The sequence below is a fragment of the Notolabrus celidotus genome, chromosome 21 (assembly GCF_009762535.1).
Source record: "Notolabrus celidotus isolate fNotCel1 chromosome 21, fNotCel1.pri, whole genome shotgun sequence".
NCBI classification, from domain to species: Eukaryota; Metazoa; Chordata; class Actinopteri; order Labriformes; family Labridae; genus Notolabrus; species Notolabrus celidotus.
Genome location: NC_048292.1, coordinates 27,681,285 through 27,701,990, shown reverse-complemented (window position 1 = coordinate 27,701,990; position 20,706 = coordinate 27,681,285). Strand labels below are relative to the sequence as shown.

The window sequence follows — 20,706 nt, the reverse complement described above, 5'->3', positions numbered from 1 at the left end:
AAAACCCAATGAAACTGGAGTCACACAGTAAGTCTATCTTAGGTTTTTATTTGCTTTTAAATAAAAACACAAAAAACACTCCATTGGCATAATGGAAATTCAGCACACTCTACTCCATTAGATTAAGAAATAGATATCATTGGATCTAAAAAACCCTCACTTGACAGAACTATTGGAAAATAAGCAACTGCTTTACTTTGAGATTCTTTTTTTCACCCTGCGTTTTCAAGGACCTTCCATTAGCCTCTGATTAGCCTCCTCCATCACAACCATCTTCTTATCACCAGAAAACGTCCTGCCTGTTCCTTAACTTCATCACTCTTACACACGGTCTCATGAAGTATCTCCCTCATACTCTGATTGAGTTAGTCAGTCCTGAGCTTCATACTAAGTGCCTTGAGGCTGCTTTCACAAGACCAGACACTTCCTTTGTTCAAGTGGTCAGGCCTGATTTGAGCTAGAGTCTGACCAGGCGATGACTTTAGAGAAAGTGTGTGTATGTGTGTGTGTTTGTATGTAATGAAGGGAGCGCTGGGAGCTGTCCCTGGTGCTGAAAAGAGAGCTCATTAACAAGAAAGGGAGAACTGCAACTGTGTAAAGAGTTCAAGCAAGTAAAGAAATCTTGCCCCTAGTCGAGCTAATTTTGTCTGTTTTAAGATGAGTTTCAGACCCTGAGGGGAATTCAAACAGAAAATGAATATTAGGAGTGGCTTCACTTCACCAAAAATGTCACTTATACTAGCTATTATCATCAATAGAAATACATTTAACCTGTTAGGTTTGCCAGGTTAATCAGCATTAGAGAGCATGTCCAAAATACACAAAAAACAAAGCAAAACAAACAAACAATCAAAAGCTTTAAGTAGAATTCTGATATTTCTCTGCCTTTGTGACTAGTTTTTCATTCCCCCTTGCTCACCTCCAAGATTGGGAAATGCAAACATGGATTAGCAGTTTGGCTGTTTTCTAAACCACCTACTATACTAGCAGTATGTACTGATTTGGCCAAAATTCAGTATGCAGAATGCAGTATGTGAACAAGAGCGAAATCTGCGGTATACCAAAATTAATAAATCAATCAATAATCAATCTTTATTTGTATAGCCTCAAATCACAACAAACGTTATCTCATGATGCTTTTACAAACAGAGCAAGTCTAGACCACTCTATGTTAAATTATGAACAGAGACCCAACACCAAGACAGGGTAAGATCCAGTCCCCTCTTACTGACAGGACTCGATCTCATCTCATCTTAATCCACTATGAGCATTGTACCTCGCAGTATTTAGCTAGTTGCAACAGCAAGGAAAAACATATATTTAACAGGCAGAAACCTCGAGCAGAACCAAACTCATGTATCTGCCTCGACCAAAACTACCCGGATGCCATACTTATTCAGGAAAATCTCTCAGTAGGCAGACCAGTCTCCCTCACGTTCTGTTTCCCACAAAGCACAGCTAACATGCTTCTTTGTATTTTTTTCAACCCAAACTCAGTCGAGGCAGATGGCGGTCTAACATGAATCTGGTTCTGCTTGAGGTTTCTGCACGTTACTACTACTATTATCCGTCTCACTATCATCGCTCTCTCTCTCTCTCTCTCTCTCTCTCTCTCCCTCTCTCTCTCTTATTCTCCTCTATCCCTCTTTCCAACCCCAACCTGGTGAAGGAAGATGGCTGTCTAACATGAGTCTGGTCCTGCTGGAGGTTTCTGCCTGTTAAAAGGAAGTTTGTCCTTGCCGCTATAACTAGCTAAATACTGCAAGATGCAATGCTCATAGTGGATTACAAAATTACAAATAAGGGCTATACAAATAAAGATTGATTGATTGATTGATTGATTGATTTGATTGATTGATTGATTGATTGATTCACTGATTCATTGATTCAGTCATTCATTCATTCATTCATGCATGACTGTCACAGCTGTGGAACACAGAAATTAACCCTCTTGATAAGCTTTATTTTGCCATGAATAGTAATTTACCCCCTGATAAAAAAGTAAATAGTAAGGCTAAACATGCTATAAAAGTATGCTCGCAAATGACCCATCCTTTTTGATAAAATGACTTTAGTCCCTTGTTGTTTCAGAGAGGATAATACTTTTTCTTAAAGTGAAGAATACAGAATGTTATTCATGCAACAAGATGTAGCTACAATTTAAAGTATTATCAAATCAAAATGAAGATACTCACTGCACTTTAACAGCTAATGCAAAACTGTCTGGGAAGCTGGACAGTCAAGACTTTCAGCCAATAAACAATTAAAATCAAAGAGTCAGCATATTGACGCAACACTTTGAAGTGCTATCCTCTTTACTGATGTGCCATAGTTTTAGCTTCAATGAGCTCAGGCACTCTTTCCCATTACCACCTGCAGCATAATAGCAAATGAAATGATCCATTACTCTAGCCCCTTCACATGCTACTGTTCTAATTACTGACATGCATCGGCATCCATATTCTGCAGATGGCTGTGGACGCGTCGTTTCTCTTCTGATGTGCGGTCTGTGTTCCTGTATTGTATATCTTTGCTAAAAATATGACTGAAAAGCGTAGTCCACCAGCGTACTTATCACTGTATATGGTATTTGAAGTGGGGTGTCTGTGGCAGCAGATGTGACATGGACCGAGACAAGCTGCTGATACATATGGCTAACATGGATAAAACAGGAACATGATAGGAAATAAGCAAACAAGAGGAGAAGAAGAGGTTTAGCTGCATGAAGTGAATACAGATAGAGGCATTGTGGCTGTGGGATTTTGTTTGGGTTAAGTGTGCGGTAATCTGTGCATATGTTGGTGTGTGTGTGTGTGCCTCTAATTCTAAGTGTGCAAACAGAGATGCTGAAACAGATTGCATGGCTTTCGATGTTTTTAGTCTCCACTTGAGTCCTATCAGCATCTTTCTCTTCTGATTGAAATATCATTCAATCTTATTATGTATAGCCTTTTTCAAACAAGCTGGACCTTGGGTTGAGATTATTAGTTTTACTGTATCTCTGATAGCGCTTACAGAAAACGACATATTCTAGTATTTACCACAGTCTCTGTTCAAGGTTCAGGTTTTGTGTTGTGGTCTGAATTCCTTGCATGATCTTTCCTAACATGTTCACCAACTTCATGTCTCTAGCCAGTTATTTTTACCTTTTAAATCAAATTAGATAAACAATATAATGATATCGCACGATAACAACTACAATGACTCTATGTGAACTAGGACAACTTTGTGGTCTGGAGGCCACTAATGATGTAGCTGAAAAGTCTGGACAAAAAAATTCAATTTCATATAACTAATCACATAGTGCTTTACAAGCTCAATGATAAATCATCAGCTTTAAGCTAAATTACACACTGCTTGTCAGATTTAACTGTTTGTTTTTTGAAGCTATTGTGTCCTTTGTGTTTCTAATTCAACTCATCAATCAATCAGTCAATCAATCAATCAATCAATCAATCAATCAATCACAACAAAAGTTATCTCATGGCATGGAAAAACGTCACTTTAACAGACAGAAACCTCAAACCTAGACCGAGTTAGAGTTGGAAAGATGGATAGAGGAGATGAAAAGAGAGATAGATATGATGTTGTGGTTTTGCTTTACAGAGTGCAACATACTGGAGCCTCATTTGAGAGCAAAACTGCTGGCTGTTTCTGTCCCAATGGCTTGAGTAGTACAGGAATCCACTCAAACATCTGTGTATCTGAGTGCCCCTGTGAGTATTGTAGCCTACAGGCTACAAGCAGAAACCTCGAGCAGGACCAGACTCATGTTAGACAGCCATCTGCCTCGACCAAGTTTGTGTTGGAGAGGGAGAGGGAGAGAGAGAGGGAGAGGGAGAGAGAGAGGGAGAGAGGGAGAGAGGGAGAGAGGGAGAGGGAGAGAGAGAGGGAGAGAGGGAGAGAGGGAGAGAGAGAGGGAGAGAGAGAGAGAGAGAGAGAGAGAGAGAGAGAGGAGAGACAGAGAGAGGGAGAGAGAGAGAGAAGGAGAGAGAGAGAGAGAGGGAGATACAGAGAGAGAGAGAAAGAGAGAGGGAGTGAGAGAGAGGGAGAGAGAGAGAGAGAGAGAGAGAGAGAGAGAGAGAGAGCGAGAGGGGGCGAGGGAGAGAGAGAGGAAGAGAGAGAGAGAGAGAGAGAGAGAGAGAGGGAGAGAGAGAGAGAGAGAGAGAGAGAGAGATCGGATAGTAGTAGTTGCTGTTGCTGCTGGAGTTCGGCACGTTCGTAGCAAGGGATGGAAGGGAGGACGGTGATAGAAGTGATTTGTTAAATAGTCCTCAGAGAGATGATGATCAACTTAATTTCAGAATGCAGTTACTCCAGTGCAAAATTATTTGACTTTAACAGGAAATATGTTGTAATTTTTTTCAGGGGTATTTCAGTTTTTGTAAATTGATATAATTTTCAAGACCAAAATCTACGCAAGCTGCAACCTCTGCCGTGAGAAATTTAGCCGAAAAAAAGTGTGATGCCCGCTTGATGCTGCCTCTGGAAGTACAGGAAGATACACACACACACACACACTGAAAAAGTCCATCTTTACAGCAAAATAAACATGTTTACAGCCTGGTACTAAAAATGATTTAGGTCTGAATAGCTTATTTTTCTAACAGCACACACTGTTGGGGTGTTTTTTTTTTCATAACTCAGTAACATAGAAGACATGAAGATAAGTAAAGATCTGGTATTCTTCCTCTGGCCATGGAGGTCGGTCGATTTTGAAAATATCCCAAAAGAAAACAGACTGTGGTATGTGTGATTTCAATGAAGTCCCATTTTCTTTTGTACTGTACAAACTATCATGGTCTCAGAGAAAGATTGTTTCAAGAAATTGCCTGTAAAAAGCTTGAAATATTGTGGTGAACTGATGTACAAAAACTAAATTGGTTGTTTAACTTTCAAATTTTGTATCTAAAGCCTAGAAGAGAAGACAAGATAGTCTTTTGAAGTAGTGTGCTTTTTTACTTGTATTATTTTATTTTTCTCTGTTATCATTTTCTCCCTCAGTTTCCTTACAAGGAATGACCGTGCTGTACGCTCTGATCCTGGACTGCACAAATTCATGGTGTCTTGTAAGCCCATGCGTGCTGGGGATATGATTGTCTGCATGACACAATAATAAAGTTCAAACTTCTATGAAGCTTGACTGACAGGAGGGTACACTGTAGCTGGCCCGCCTCAACGCCACCTCTTTGCCTCATGCTAGGTCGACTAAAGTTAGGTTGAGTCAGCAGTTCCAATATGGTACAGCCGACGATACTCTTCAAAACTCTGCTTCAGAAAAAACAATGTGATGTCACAGAGACGACTTCCATGTATTAGCCTTCAACATAGAAAAAGATGAGTTCAGTTTGTGTGTTTTTCTGGTCAACAAATGCCATGAAAAGACTGAAGCAAACGATCCCTCTCACTATTGATTCCCAAGGTCATACTTGTTCACATGTTGCTTTTTCCATTCAAAGAAAATGAGTCGCAGTTTCCTTTGGTTCAATTGCCCATAAACTGTTTTACTGCTCAAACACTTCCTGACAGATATGACTTTTTATGTACAACTGAATGTAGTGACAAGAAGCTACTTTGATTTTTATTTAATAGAAACAAGTCTCATGGAGAGGCAAAAAAACTAGGCAGTAAAGTGAAATGTAAGGCCTTCACAACCAGGCCCCTACCTCTACAGACCTCCCCAGTGAAGCCCCTACGCAGTCAAGGCCGGAAACACATGCAAAAGTTTCAACAACACCAGGTTGAACTTCCGGTTTAACATTTCAGTTAATTTTTTTACTCTAAACCTGTAAAAAGTATGCAAGATATGGGAAAATAAAATTGGGTGTTCACTTCCAGTTTAATGCTTAAGTCATTTATTTAGATAACTCAACTTGGGGCGGCAGTAGCTCAGTCCATAGGGACTTGGCTTGGGAACCGAAGGGTCGCCGGTTGGAGTCCCAGCATGGACGAAGTTTGCTTTAAAGGTGACATATCATGCAAAATCCACTTTTTAATGGTTCTTTACCTGAAATATGTGTCCCTGGCATGTCTACAAACCCCCCGAGAATGAAAAAAATCCATTCTGCCCCTGTTCTGATTTCTACACCTTTCTGTAAATGTGTGTGAAACCAGCCGTTTCAGACTTCAGTGTTTTTGTTACGTAACAACAATATCCGGTCTGTCACGGAGTCAGAGCTCGGAGCTTGTTCAGCCCATAGACTGTATAAAATAATACTGAATCCCCCCTTCGTTTTTCATTACCTGCACAAATGTGTGCTAACAAGGAGCTTAGGAGGGAGGCATGCTAGTTGTAGGCTGTCTTAATAAACACAAAGGTCGGTTTTACTCCCCACGTCTGCAGATTTGAAGATCTAGTGGATGATTTTTATTTGTCATGGATAAGTGCTAGCGCTAATTAGCATAGCCACATAGCTACATGTTCATACCTGTAGCTGTGTACCAAGACACACGTCGACATACTGACAAATAAACAACAAGAAACACAGAATCTGTGACCAATCCTTCAGAAAGGTCCCGCTGCCTTTCTGGCAGAGGTCGGTTTTACTCCCCACGTCTGCAGATTTGAAGATCTAGTGGATGATTTTTATTTATCATGGATAAGTGCTAGCGCTAGTTAGCATAGCCACATAGCTACATGTTCGTAGCTGTGTACCAAGACACACGTCGACATACTGATAAATAAAACAACAAGAAACACTAAATCTGTGACCAATCCTTCAGAAAGGTCCTGCTACAGGCGCCTCTCCATCAGGATCAGATTCTGGATCAGACTCAGAGGGTTGAAGTAACGTGATCTCTGAGCAGCCTTGTATATTCAGCCAACATGTAAACATTAGATCAACGTGCTGGAGAGCCGAGGCACACCCACTTCCTGAGGGGGCGTGGTCAGAGGGAAAACAGTGTTCTGATGAGGAATGAAGAAGAGGGTTTTTCAGGCAGACCAAAATCTGATTTCAAAGTGTTTTTTTGAGCATAAACTTTAAAATCATGTTTTGGGGACCTCTTAGACCAATATATATTGATGAAAAAAGTGTGATATGTCCCCTTTAAGATGCAGAGTTTATAGGCACTGTTTGTATGTTTTTTGTTTAAATCAGACTTTTGTAGACGTCTTAGTTGGTGCTGCAGATGCTCCATGACATGAAACCAATGCTCTGTGCATTACACAACTAGTATACCACCTACCATCTATCAAACGCACATGAAATGATCTCATTAAGCAGAATTTTCCTCAGAAGATAGGCTTCATGCCAAGAGCAGTTGATTTGATTTCAGCAGTGATCTGGATCTTAGGGTTTCCGCTGTCAGATGCTAATCTTTTTTTAAGCTATAACCAAGATAAAGACTTGAGTTGAAATCCTTGGGGTGTGTTTGCACAGTCAGGAAATCAATTCAAATCAAGAAAAAGTCTGACAGCTCTGTTGATGATTGCAGGCTGAAGAACTGTACAGTCTCCCCAGAGTGTCTCTCAGTGTCAACACAGGACTTAAACCTTTGACTGTGTGCCTTTTCTCTTGTGTTTTGTTGACAAAGGTGTGTTGTGATGCTGTGTACTCTTTCTAAAAATGTAAATAGACTTTAAAATGTTGATGATGGGGATTTCCTCAAAAAGCTCCTCTCTCTTCTCTCACTAAAGAAACAAACAAACACACACACAAACATGCGCTTGGTTATTGATTTACCTTCCAAGAGCTGCCACAGTGTGGTGCCCGCTAGGAGACAGCACGGCCGGTTTCCCAGGAAGTGGTTGCCATAGCAACAGGTAGCCACGTAGTCATGGCGGCCATCGAGGGCAGGGTGTGTGGCAGTAGGGGAGGGGTGTAAGAGAAAGCAGTAGCAAGACTATTAATAGAGCTTATCAGAAGCCAGCTGCACAAAGCTGAGGTCTCACTTCATCAGATACATCCTGGAAAAACACTTACTGTTCGTTCAGAGTGTGTGAGAGAGAGAAGAGCGCATGTGACTATTGGTGTATATTTAAGTGTGTTGTGATGCTGTATAGAGTGTGTGTTTGAAAGCATGTTTTCTGGATAGGAGCGGTGCAGAGCCCATTATTGATGGGACATTGCGGTTGCTGTTATTGACTCTAGAGTCAAATGTCAAAGTGGTTTAAAGTAAAAATTTAAGGTCCTGTGAGAAGTTTTTGGTTAGTAATGAAAAATATTTAAATTCTTAATTATGCTTTTTTTTTTAATGATCTACAAAAGCAAATGAGACCATAAGGAACAAGATTGATAATTTATAAATGTGACTTTTGGTGCCTGCAACCATTGTAGAGGGGTAGGTGTCTGACCAGACGATGGACTTTTCCAGAGCAAATACTCAGAGTGAGTGATCCATATGACTGAAAATAAAGCAGGATGATATGCTTTCCACATGTACAAGTCAAGATCAGCAATAAGAGAGGTATCACTTTGACAACAGGGAGTGCCAAAGTCAATATACACAAAAAGTTGCTCACACAGGAGCTTTAATAATCAAAAATTTTATTTTTAATATTGACAATACCCTTTTTAAACTTTAGCTTTGTGAGTGTTTTGAGAAGTAAATTAACAAATCAGTTACATGAAATTTAACCAAAGTCAATCCAATCATTAAGAAAGTGGTGCTTTTACCAGAAGTCTCAACAGTATTTTAGCAACAACACAGAACGTCAAACTACTAAATAATTCACTAAGGGAGAGTTCAAGTTAGGGTAAATGTATCATTTCCTCAGGACTCCGTATAATCCCCCCCCCCCCCTCCCCTCGGAGCTCCTCTAAAACGACGCCCCCACTCACATGCATGTGACTGATTCCAGACCGGTCCTCAACACATGGTTTGTGTTTTGCACTATGTCAACTCATGTCTCACTCAGCGGTAAGAAAACACCAAAACATTCTCATAGTGAAAGTTAAAAACACAAACAAACATGAAATGTACGCTTTGCAGGAGGCGGGCAGAACGGCAGGACAGGATTTGATTGGTTTCATCATTTGGCTCCTGATGGCAGGGATTGGTTGGTGTTTTCCCAGGTTTACAGGTTACTAGATAGCAGCTTCTTTTATTCTCTTTTTTAAGAACACATTATTTATTGATTACCATCGGGACATAAAGATCATTTTAACCAGTATAGAATATTAATATATATCCATCATTGCTAATTTAGCCTTCCTTGTCCTGACGTCTGCATATTCTACACATTATAAACTTTTTTTTTTTTATAAACAAAATTAAAAATAATGATCAGCTTATCAGAACTACAGTCATGGCCAAAAGTTTTGAGAATGACACAAATATTACATTTTCACAAAGTCTGCTGCTTCAGGGTTTTTAGGTGTTTTTGTCAGATGTTTCTATGGTATAATGAAATACAATTAGAAGCATTTCATAAGTATCAAAAGCTTTTATTGAGAATTACACAGAATTCATGCAATAAGTCAATATTTGCAGTGTTGACCCTTCTTTTTCAAGACCTCTGCAATTCTCCCTGGCATGCTGTCAATCAACTTCTGGACCAAATCCTGACTGATGGCAGTCCATTCTTGCATAATCAATGCTTGGAGTTTGTCAGAATTTGTGGGTTTTTGATTGTCCACCCACCTCTTGAGGATTGACCACAAGTTCTCAATGGGATTAAGATCTGGGGAGTTTCCTGGTCAAGGGCCCAAAATCTTAATGTTTTGTTCCCCGAGCCATTTTGTTATGACTTTTGCTTTATGGCAAGGTGCTCCATCATGCTGGAAAAGGCATTCTTCATCACCAAACTGCCCTTGGATGGTTGGGAGAAGTTGCTCTCGGAGGACGTTCTGGTACCATTCTTTATTCATGGCTGTGTTTTTAGGCAAGATTGAGAGAGAGCCCACTCCCTTGACCGAAAAGCAACCCCACACATGAATGGTCTCAGGATGCTTCACTGTTGGCAAGAGACAGGACTGATGGTAGCGCTCACCTCGTCTTCTCCGAACAAGCCTTCCTCCAGATGCCCCAAACAATGGGAAAGGGGATTCATCAGAGAAAATGACTTTACCCCAGTCCTCAGCAGTCCAGTCCCTGTACCTTCTGCAGAATATCAGTCTGTCCCTGATGTTTTTACTGGAGAGAAGTGGCTTCTTTGCTGCCCTCCTTGACACCAGGCCTTCCTCCAAAAGTCTTCGCCTCACTGTGCGTGCAGATGCACTCACACCTGCCTGCTGCCATTCCTGAGCAAGCTCTGCACTGGTGGTGGCCCGATCCCGCAGCTGTAACACCTTCAGGAGACGGTCCTGGCGCTTGCTGGACTTTCTTGGGCGCCCTGGAGCCTGTTTGGCAACAATTGAACCTCTCTCCTTGAAGTTCTTGATAATTGGATAGACGGTTGACTGAGGTGCAATCTTACTCGCTGCTATAAACTTCCCTGTTAGGCCCTTTTTGTGCAATGCAATGATGGCTGCACGTGTTTCCTTGCAGGTAACCATGGCTAACAGATGAGGAACAATGGTGTCATGCACCATCTTCCTTTTAAAGTGTCCAGTCACTCAATCATGACAGATTGATCGCCAGCCTTGTCCTCATCAACACCCACACCTGTGTTAATGTGTGTGACACCTGTGTGTCATTGAAATGATGTGAGCTGGTCCTTTTGTGGCAGGGCTGAAATGCAGTGGAAATGTGTTTTTGGTGATAAAGTTCATTTTCAAGGCAAAGAGGGATTTTGCAATTAATTGCAGTTGAGCTGATCACTCCTCATAACATTCTGGAGTATATGCAAATTGCCATTATAAAAACTGAAACAGCAGACTTTGTGAAAATTAATAGTTGTGTTAATTAATTGGTTGTTCGTACCCACTCAAAGAAGTCCATACTGTGCGTCCCTGAAATTGTGATTTAGTGGGGTACAATTTGGACACTAATTGTGGCAAAGGTGGGAGTTATTAACTTTAAGGCACTCTTTTTAATAATAATAATAATACATTTTATTTAGAAGCGCCTTTCAAAGCACTCAAGGTTGCTTTACAGACAGATTAAAACACAATAAATAAAACAACAGGATAAAATAAATAGACCATTTAATTAACATTTAAAGCTCCTGCAAGGAACTTTTTAGTTGTGCTGATTTGGCATAACGTCCCGTCCCCAGTAACTTTTACAATCTGTACTTTCTTTTCACTCAACCAGTCCCATAACACTGCCAAAGCCCATACCATGTTGAGGTTTGTCATTGCTTCAAGTCTGTTTTCTTCAATTTGGTCAATGTCTCTTTCATTTGCAGCCTCTAGTGTGTTTCAACGTCTCTTCCTTATTTCCACGCTTTTTTGTCCCACTTCTTTTCTCTGCTGGTGACCGGCCATCCACTAATCACCATTCTTACATTTTCTGCTCCGAATAAATTGAGAGAAATATTTAAAAATGCCCTCCAGGTTTTCTACTGATGCTTTCCAAAAGTTACCGTTTTGTATGAGCTGTGGTACATTTTTAATGTTATACACATAAAGCTAACTCCTTTTCATGTTAGTCTGTATTTTATGAACCAGCAACATCTATACTACACAATCCAGAGTGTCAGTTTACTCTGGGTTTACAGAGTGTTGTAAACCCAGAAACCTCATTGAGCAGAAACACCCTCTAACCACTGCCTCTCTCTCTCTCTCTCTCTCTCTCTCTCTCTCTCTCTCTCTCTCTCTCTCTCTCTCTCTCTCTCTCTCTCTCTCTCTCTCTCTCTCTCTCTCTCTCTCTCTCTCTCTTTTCCCTGCTGTATAGGTATTGCCTCTATGACAGTGCCGGTGTACATTGCTGAGGCTTCTCCTCCACACCTCAGGGGTCAGCTGGTTACAGTCAACATGCTCTTCATCACCGGTGGACAGTTCACTGCCAGCCTCATCGATGGTGCCTTCAGCTACATGCAGCGGGATGGCTGGAGGTGAGACCTGGAGGCAAACACTAAGACCCCCACTCTAAACATGCACAGGATATGGATGAATTCATGCTTTAGCTTCTTGCCCAAGGCTGCAGGGCTCCTTTGTATTTGATGGATGGTGATACAGTTAGATATGATATGAGCAGCATATATTATTTGGGTTCTTATCATATCAAATGCCAGGAAAAGTCAGGCTGGCTCACACTCTTCTTCTAAATGTCAACACATGCATGGGTCAATCCCTAACATTTGCAGCCACTGTACATGAGACATGTCTGTCCCTCTGTTCTCCCTCTCTTTTATTTGTTATCTTATTCACTCATGTCCTTTATTTTCTCTCTTCCTTGCTGTCACACTGAAATCAGGTTTACAGTCTTGCTTATTTGAATGTTGAGCTGTTGGGAATTGTAGATAAGAATCTTCATGTTTGCGAGGACTTGCTTCAACTAATGGAGATAGTTGAGATTGTTTAGGAGCCCTCAGATTGATGTGATTCATATAAGATAATGGCTTTCCTCAGACATTGATTGAGTTTAGCATTTGAATGTTGTCTGATTGACGTCTTTGCTTGCCCGGCAGAAGAAAAGCCTCACAGATGTCTGTGTGTTCACTTCAGTGAGATTTCATGGATTTTTTCCTCTCTGGAGAAAAATGGCAACCTGCTGTTCCTCCGCTTTTATGACTGCTAATGCTAACATTGAATCATAATTAGTTTTTCCTCCTTCTCTGTCTTCATTTCATATTACATTTAAGATTTGTAGAACCACCCTTTTACAGAAATTGCTTCATCCTTCATATGTGACAGTGGAAACAGAGATATTTTGACTTGTGTGGCACTGTTAGAAGAAATAACATGTATTATGTTTATTACAATTTAGTGCTTTACAGTTTAGCTGTGCTGTGAGAAATGGCTAGGTCATGAATACAGTTATCCTTGGGACTTTCCAGTGTTGTGATTTCGTGATTCATGTACTGTGTTTTATTTAGAGCTGGGCGATATTGAAAAATATGTAATCATGATAACATTTTTAATATCAGTTGATATCGATAATTATCACGATGAATATCAAATCATTATTTCGTTTAAATTTTAAATTTTTGGTCCTGAGTGAAAGTTGAATAAACTAAATGGTTTGTTAGCTTGTATCTGGGATTTAGTTTTCTGATTACCCTCTTGAATCCATCATTTTTGACGGTGCAAACTGGAAACAGGTTTTGTATAATATGAGACTTTTGTGAAGTTGTAGTTTGTAGATTCTTGTTTCTCTCAGGTTGAGGGTATTTGCATATCCATCTATCCATCCATCCATCCATCCCTTACTTATCCAGGTCTGGGTCTTGGGGGCAGCAGTCTCAGCAGGGAAGCCCAGACCCTCCTCTCCCTCTTCCACCAGCTCTTCTGAGAGGATACCGAGGCGTTCCCAGGCCAGCTGAGAGATATAATCTCACCAGCGTGTCCTGGGTCTGCCTTGTGGCCTCCTCCCAGACGTACATGCATGAAACACCTTTCACAGGGACACACCCCCGTAGGCATCTTGACTAGATGCCCGAACCACCTCATCTGGTTCCTCTCGATCCGAAGGAGCAGTGGCTCTACTTTGAGCCTCTCCCGAATGTCTGAGCTCCTGACCCTCTCTCCAAGGCCGAGCCCAGACACCCTGCAGAGAAAGCCTGTTTCGGCCGCTTGTATCCAAGATCTTATTCTTTCGGTCACAACCCACAGCTCATGACCAAAAGGTGAGGGTTGGAACATAGACCAACTGGTAAATTGAATGCTTTGCCTTTCGGCTCAGCTCCCTCTTCCCCACAACAGACTGGTACATAGTCTGCATCACTGCAGACGCTCCCCCGATCAGTCTGTCAATCTCGTGCTCCCTCTTCCCACCACTCGTGAACAAGACCCCAAGACACTTAAGGCTGATTTATACTTCTGCGTCGAATCGACAGCGTAGCCTACGCCGTAGGTCCGCGTAGCTCCCGTACCTACGCAGAGGCCTACGCACGTAGCTGACGTGCACCTCCTCCAAAATGTAACTAAGCGTAGAGCCGACGCGGACCGCAAGCTCTGTGATTGGTCCGCTCGACGGCTTTGTCTTTCCCGCATTCACAGCACTTCCGGGATCCCGGACATCGGCCGCACATCGGCCGCGTATTTCATCTCCTCCTCTCTATTCTTCATGTAATCATGTCTGTATGATAAACAGCAACATGTATCAGCTGTAGATTAACAGAACACGCTCTGAATCTCTGTGGAAAAGTAAACAGAGATCGTAGCAGGACCAGAAGCAGGCGACCGGCTATCAGAGAGACCTCAAGCGTTTCGGAGGAGAATTGCTGCGCGACACGGACACATCGACGCACAAGTATGTGGGGCTCATGTCCGCGTCAGCCCCTGCTGCGTAGGGGAGACGCAGAAGTATAAATCAGCCTTTAAACTCCCCCGCTTGGGGCAAAGACTCTCCTCTGACCCGGAGAGGGCAAGCCACCTTTTTCCAACTGAGCACCATGGCCTCAGACTTAGAGGTGCTGATCCCCATCCCCACTGCTTTACACTCAGCTGCAAACCGTCGCAGCTGGAGGCCACTGCTCGAGAAGGTTGGTTCCAGAACCCGAGCCGTGCATAGAGGTGAGCCCGACTATATCTAGCCGGTAACTCTCAACCTCCAGCACCAACTCCGGTTCCTTCCCCACCAGAGAGGAGACCTCCCATGTCCCAAAAGCCAGTTTCGGGATCGGACGGCCAAGGCCCCAGTCTTTGTCTGCTGCCCAATCCCCACTGCACCAGACCCCTGTGACTCCCCCTGCGGGTGGTGAACCAACAGGAGGACAAATCCATCTCATCCATCCAGGCTGGGCCCGACCAGGCCTCATGGGTAAAGGCCTGGCCACCAGGCACTCACCTGTGGGCCTGAACTCCAGGCCTGGCTCCAGGGTGGGGCATTCTTGTTGTTTTCCTTCATCAGGTGTCTAGGGGCCGCACTTTGACTGACCCCTCACCTATGACCTGTTTGCCTTTGGAGACCCTATCAGGGGCAATTGCCCCCGAAACACATAGCTCCTAGGATCATTAGGGCACCCAAACCCCTCCACCACATTAAGGTGGCGACCTATGGAGAGGGGGTTATTTGCATAATTTGATTTAAATTTACTACAAAGATATATATATAAAATGATATGCTGTGTCATTTTAGTACAGTATTGTTTTGATTTTTCAAATTATTGCCCAGCCCTAGTTTAATTTGTTACCTTAATGTGTTCTCTTGTGTGTTTAGTTTCTTGTCTGTTTACTCCCGATGTGATTTCCTGTGGTCTTGCTGCTGAGTTGGTTTTCAGTGTTTTATTTTGTAGCATATTCTTCCTGTGTGTTTTAAGTCTAATTTTACTTCCTCTGTTTTCCCTCCTTTATAATTGTCTACAATTGTCTCGTTACTCGTTACTCAGTGTATATAGTCTCTAGGTGCATCTCAAAGCTCTAAAGTTCCTAAACCTTGGGAGTGATCCTGTTATTTTGGTTTTATGATTTTGCTTTTATGTTCAGTATTTTGTGCTAATACTCACATCAAACAGTTGATCACAGATATCCAATGAACTGCTTCCCACTGCATGGACAAATAGGGCTGGGCAATAATTCGATAACTAGAACTATTGTTATATAATTTTATCATTATAAATATAACAAATGTTCGATAAAAATTTGATATATGTTACCTGTTATTACACCCCAAAACCACTCAGCGCATCACATACTGAATTTTTAGAAACTGCCGTTTGTTTATGATCTGTTTCAGGACACCCTTAGTGACTGTTTTAAGGTCTGTATTTTCGCTGTTATTAAACTCTGGTGATGTGAAGTTTAAGAGAAGTCTGAGCCGCTCCAGCGTCCAATCAGTGAGTGATATTCTATAAGGGGGCATGTCTGTCAGCGAAAAGTCTCTTGCAAAGTCTGTTCTCGTGTATCCACTATCATCCCTCCTTAGATTGGTCTCCCAAGTACTCTTTCCTCTGACCTCCAAGCACCTTTAAAAGCTTTGGGACGCCACTTAATATGGCAGGTTAGTAACTACTTCTGGTCTGGCAGAGGAGAGAGAAGAGAGTAAACTGAAGTTTAGAGCTTTTAGATGCACCCTCTGTGTTTCTCCATTCTGTGCCGTTTCTTTAGTAAATTAAAACCTTTTCTTGAAATATGCACTTGGCTCCTCCTCCTAGTTTCTCTAGTCCTGACAAATGGATAAGTCGCATGCCCTTATAGCGGGCGGCCCGGATTGGATTCCAGCCCCTTTCCCCGAGTGTCATTCCCCTGCTCTCTCCCAATTTCCTTCCTTACCGCTGTCCTGTTCTCTCAAAATGAAGGTGTAAAAGCCCCAAAAACATAACTTATAGTCTCACATTTATCCACCACTGTAGCTGTTCCACATTACACTGTCATGTACATCTGCTGATCACCTCATCTGTTATGTTAAAGATTAAAGTAGAATGCTCAATGCAGTTGCTGAGGCTGCATATAGACTTGACCTTATTCCATGCATAAAATTTTAATGAAGTAAACCACCTGATGCTTCTATCAATAGCACAACGTAATGTGAGTGCAACCTTTTCACAACCTAGAGAAAAACAGATTGGTTTCAGACATTTTTAATCGGAACATTCTCTTTTCCATATCTCATCTGCTTCCATCTCCAGGTACATGTTGGGTCTCTCCGTGCTTCCTGCTGTACTTCAGTTCATCGGGTTCCTTTTCCTGCCGGAGAGCCCTCGCTGGTTAATCAAGTGCGGGCTGACCCAGAAGGCCCGTCGCGTGCTCAGCCAGATCCGAGGAAACCAGAACATTGACGAGGAATATGATAGTATCAAGAACAGCATCGACGAGGAGGAAAGCGGAGGAGGTAAAGGTGGGGAAAGGGGAGAGGATGGGGGGAAAAGGGCACCACATGCATGTTGGTTTTCCTTGTGTTTATAGCAGCAACATTTTTTGTTTGTCTTTGTCCGTAGAGCTGGGCTATATTTAGAAATATGTTATCACAATAACATCAAATCCTTATTTCATTCAAATTTAGAGGCAGATTTTTGCCCTTGAGTGAAAGTTGAAGATAGTTTGTTAGCTTATATCTGGGATTTAGTTCTCTGATAAACTTCTTGGACTTGGAGAAGGCCTGAGATCGTGTTCCACGGGGGCTCTTGTGGGGGTATGGGGTTCGGGGGGCCACTACTGCGAGCTATCTGATCCCTATACAACCAAAGTGAGAGCTGGGATCTCATACTTGGCACAAAGTCGGACATGCTCTCAGTGTTGGCCTTCCCCAGGGTTGCCCCTTGTCACCGATCCTAATTGTAATTTTTATGGACAGGATCTCAAGGCGCAGCCGGGGGGAGGAGGGTCTCCAGTTCGGGGGGCATTAGCGAGAATAAAGTGAGTTTGTGCGTTTGTGTTGGAGCAATAGCGTGAACACAACATAGGATTACAATAAGGGGTTACAGGCGGAGTGATTCAGTTGTACTCCGGTCGCAGTGGACATCCAGTGGTTGGGGGTTTAATTTTTTTTGCCTTTAACGGTTTGGAAAGCTGAAGGGAGATAGGAAATGTGGGGAGTATGTTACTGTTAGTTAGAGTTTGGTTTATTTTGGACACTAAAGCAGAGACTGACGTGGGAAGGTATTCAGGAAAAGAGTTTACTGAACAAAAGAAAGACAAAAGAGCAGGCCGTGTAGGCAGGGAGCTGGGTGGCTTGTGGATAATAATCACCAGTGAGGGGAGGATGGGTTTCTAGAGATGACACAAGGGCTGAACAAATGGAGAAACTCAGGCACTGTAGACACTATAAGGCTGGCTCAGCAACTAGACGCAGAGGCTTACCTGGGCGCAAAGAAAAAACACAGGTAAGCTCAAAAAATCACAAGCTCTGCTGCAAAACTGTCAGCTTAAACAGTGTGGTAGACAGAGCACTACCAAACGAGAAGACCGTGCCTTTATGGTCAGGTTGATGAGCTGAGTAGAAACAGGTGTGCCTTGTTTGCTGTCAGGAGAGAGGCCAGCCGTACCTCCTGCCACACACATACTCTGCAGGAGAAGGGGAACAGAAAGGGGAGGGAGAGAGACAACAAACACCACAACCCACAACAGACCAAAACAGAATGATCACATGATCAACAATTTCACAGTCTTTGATTGTTTGAGAACTTATGTCAGTATTGTGACAATAAACATCATAAAGATGTGATAAGAGATAAAGATATTTAACAGTTACAGACTGGAAGAACAAAGGGTTAAATTGTAACACAATGGGCCTGATCTACTAAGATCCCAAATAGCGAGCGCTAATTTGCGTGTGCAAATAATAAGTTTGCACGTGTTATTTCTGGGCGTGTTGCAGGTGATCTACTAAGACTGCGTGCACAAATGATAACAAGTGCAAAAGTGATGAGGACAGCCCTTTAATGAGGATTTTGCTTGTGCTATCGGCTGTCACCATGGAGAGTTTGAGAGAACAGAGTGGCCTTAAGTGATAAATGAAGTTTGAAGACATGGAGTTGGTGGTCTTTGTGGAGGAGGGAAATAAACACATCGGTGAACTCCAGCAGAGACATCTCAGCGTTAGAAACGCGATTTGGGAGGCCATCTGTGAAAAGGTGAATGCTGTGAGAAAAAACAGAAGATCTGCTGATGAAATAAACACATCTACTCTTCTCCAAAACTCAATCAGTGTTTTGATGGAGTTCATAGAGCAATTTGATGAGGCCTGTCCCTGCTTTTATATTTTACTCTTCCCATCAACGTTGCACCTTCTGGGCGCTCATTCTCCAAGTTAAAACTAACTAAAAACCCCTTGATGAGCACGGTGGGACAGGAGAGACTGAGTGGACATGTCATGTTATCTACTGAGAATGACAGAGCAAAGAAAATGGACATACAGCGCATCGTGGAAAAGTTCGCGGAGCTTAAGGCTCGTCCAAACAGTGGTGAGTAGGCCGAGTACTTCATGTTGATTTTTTGTTTGTATGTGAACATGTGGGCCGCTGTGCCAATTTTACTAAACTTTATATCTGTTGATACAGTGACCTACTGTGCTCTCATTATATGAAAAAGTTAAAGTGGGTGTCAGAATGATGCGGTCGCTATCCGTGGTGCTGAACTGCTTTGAATTTGTGTTGTTTTATTTACTTATTTGTGTTGTTCTCTTGGTTTGTTAGACTTCATGTCCATTTGATTGACTTCAAAATGACATAACCGTGTGTAAAAACTGTAGTAATGCTTGTAAGCCCCGCTGTTGCGGGCATGTTGTAAAGTTATGATGAGCTTTACAGTGACCGCAGCCATGTGTGTGTACCGCTGTGCCAGTTTGCACCTGCCTTTCAAACGTGCTAAATGTAGACGCAAAAATACCGCCCGCTATCTGCTGCAGGTTTGATAAATCACATTGCGTGTGCTAAATGATTACATTTTCATCTCCTCCTCCCAGTATTTTGCACGTTCTGATGATCTACATGTATTCTGCATATTCATGAAGGCAAACACGCTAAATGGATAGCGAGTGCTATTTTGCTCATTTGTCAGACGCAATCCTCGGTGCTCCCGGTTAATACATCTGCTTTGCGCACACTATCAAGTTTGCACGTGTTTTTATACACACAAACCTTTAGTAGATCGGGCCCTATGTGTACCGTGTACTCATGGACTTGTTATTTTGTTGCATTTTTTGTTGCTTTTATTTCCATCTGGATTCTCATTATGTTCAATGCCTCTGCCCTTGTTTAGTGGATTTAATTTACCTATTTAAAGTGGATGAAGGGGGAGGACTAGAAAATGTATTTCAGGAGAGACAGGTTAATGAAGTAAATATAATTTTCATTTGACAAAGATTGAGTGATTTTGAATTAATGTTAGTCTCTTTGGCACTTGAACACAAGGGAGATAGGGGGATCGGCAAAACCTATCCCTCCGCAGAGTTCAGACACTGGTGGTGGAGGTGTCATTGATGATGTCTGAGGCTGATTACATAAGGAGCTGATCAAAACTGCAAAGACGAGGTGGCGATCGGGAGATTGTTGATAAAGATATCCAGGGCTGATGAAGCTGAGCAGTGATGACGAAATTACATGTAGCGCTGATGCAGTTGCAAAACTGTCCGGTGATGGAGAGGTGGAAGGTCGCACGCATCAATTAAATGAATGACTGAGGGAAGAGAGAACCATATTTAAAAAGGGCAGTATTAAGATAATAGACTAACAATGAGGGTGTGTCACAGTGCTGTTGGATAGATACGACCAGGTAAAGCTTGGCGATATTGAAAAAGATGCTTTCACCATAACATTTTTCATAGCAGTCAACATCCATAATTATCACAAATCAAATTAGATTCATCAAACATTTGTTATATTTATTTTGAGAAAAATTATATCACAATAATTTACGTTCTCGAATTATCCCCCAGCCCTATGACCAGGTGATGAGAACAGGAAATAGGAGTGAACATGTGTGGTGAAGTGAGTGCAATCAATGAAGTGGAATGAAGACTGAAATAGCATGGAGGATATAGTCTTCCTGACTGAACTTATGTTAGAGCTTCATTTATGAATGGAGTCTTTACATAAAGTATGCCTCTGTAGCTTTTTTGCTTTGCTTCCCTGCATGTTTAATTGTGCTACTTTTAAGATGTTGGAAATTAATATTATTACCACTACAACTCGGTTAACATGTCTAACATGAGTCTGGTTCTGCTCAAGGTTTCTGCCTGTTAAAAGAAGTTTTTCCTTACTGCTAAAAACTGCGAGGTGCAATGCTCATGGTGGATTAAGGTGAGATAAGATCGAGTCAGTAGGGAGGAGACTGGATC

The 20,706-nt window shown here is 42.1% G+C and overlaps 1 protein-coding gene across 1 annotated transcript in view; it reads left to right on the top strand.

Annotated features, from left to right (window-relative positions):
* The first annotated feature begins 11,732 nt into the window (after positions 1–11,732).
* LOC117805454 (proton myo-inositol cotransporter-like) overlaps positions 11,733–20,706 on the top strand; it is a 158,126-nt gene continuing 149,152 nt past the window's right edge. The window contains exons 1-3 of the mRNA XM_034674185.1: positions 11,733–11,881; positions 14,546–14,770; positions 16,559–16,761. Of these exons, the coding sequence (XP_034530076.1) occupies positions 11,733–11,881; positions 14,546–14,770; positions 16,559–16,761 (577 nt within the window). The remainder of the gene's footprint in view (positions 11,882–14,545; positions 14,771–16,558; positions 16,762–20,706) is intronic.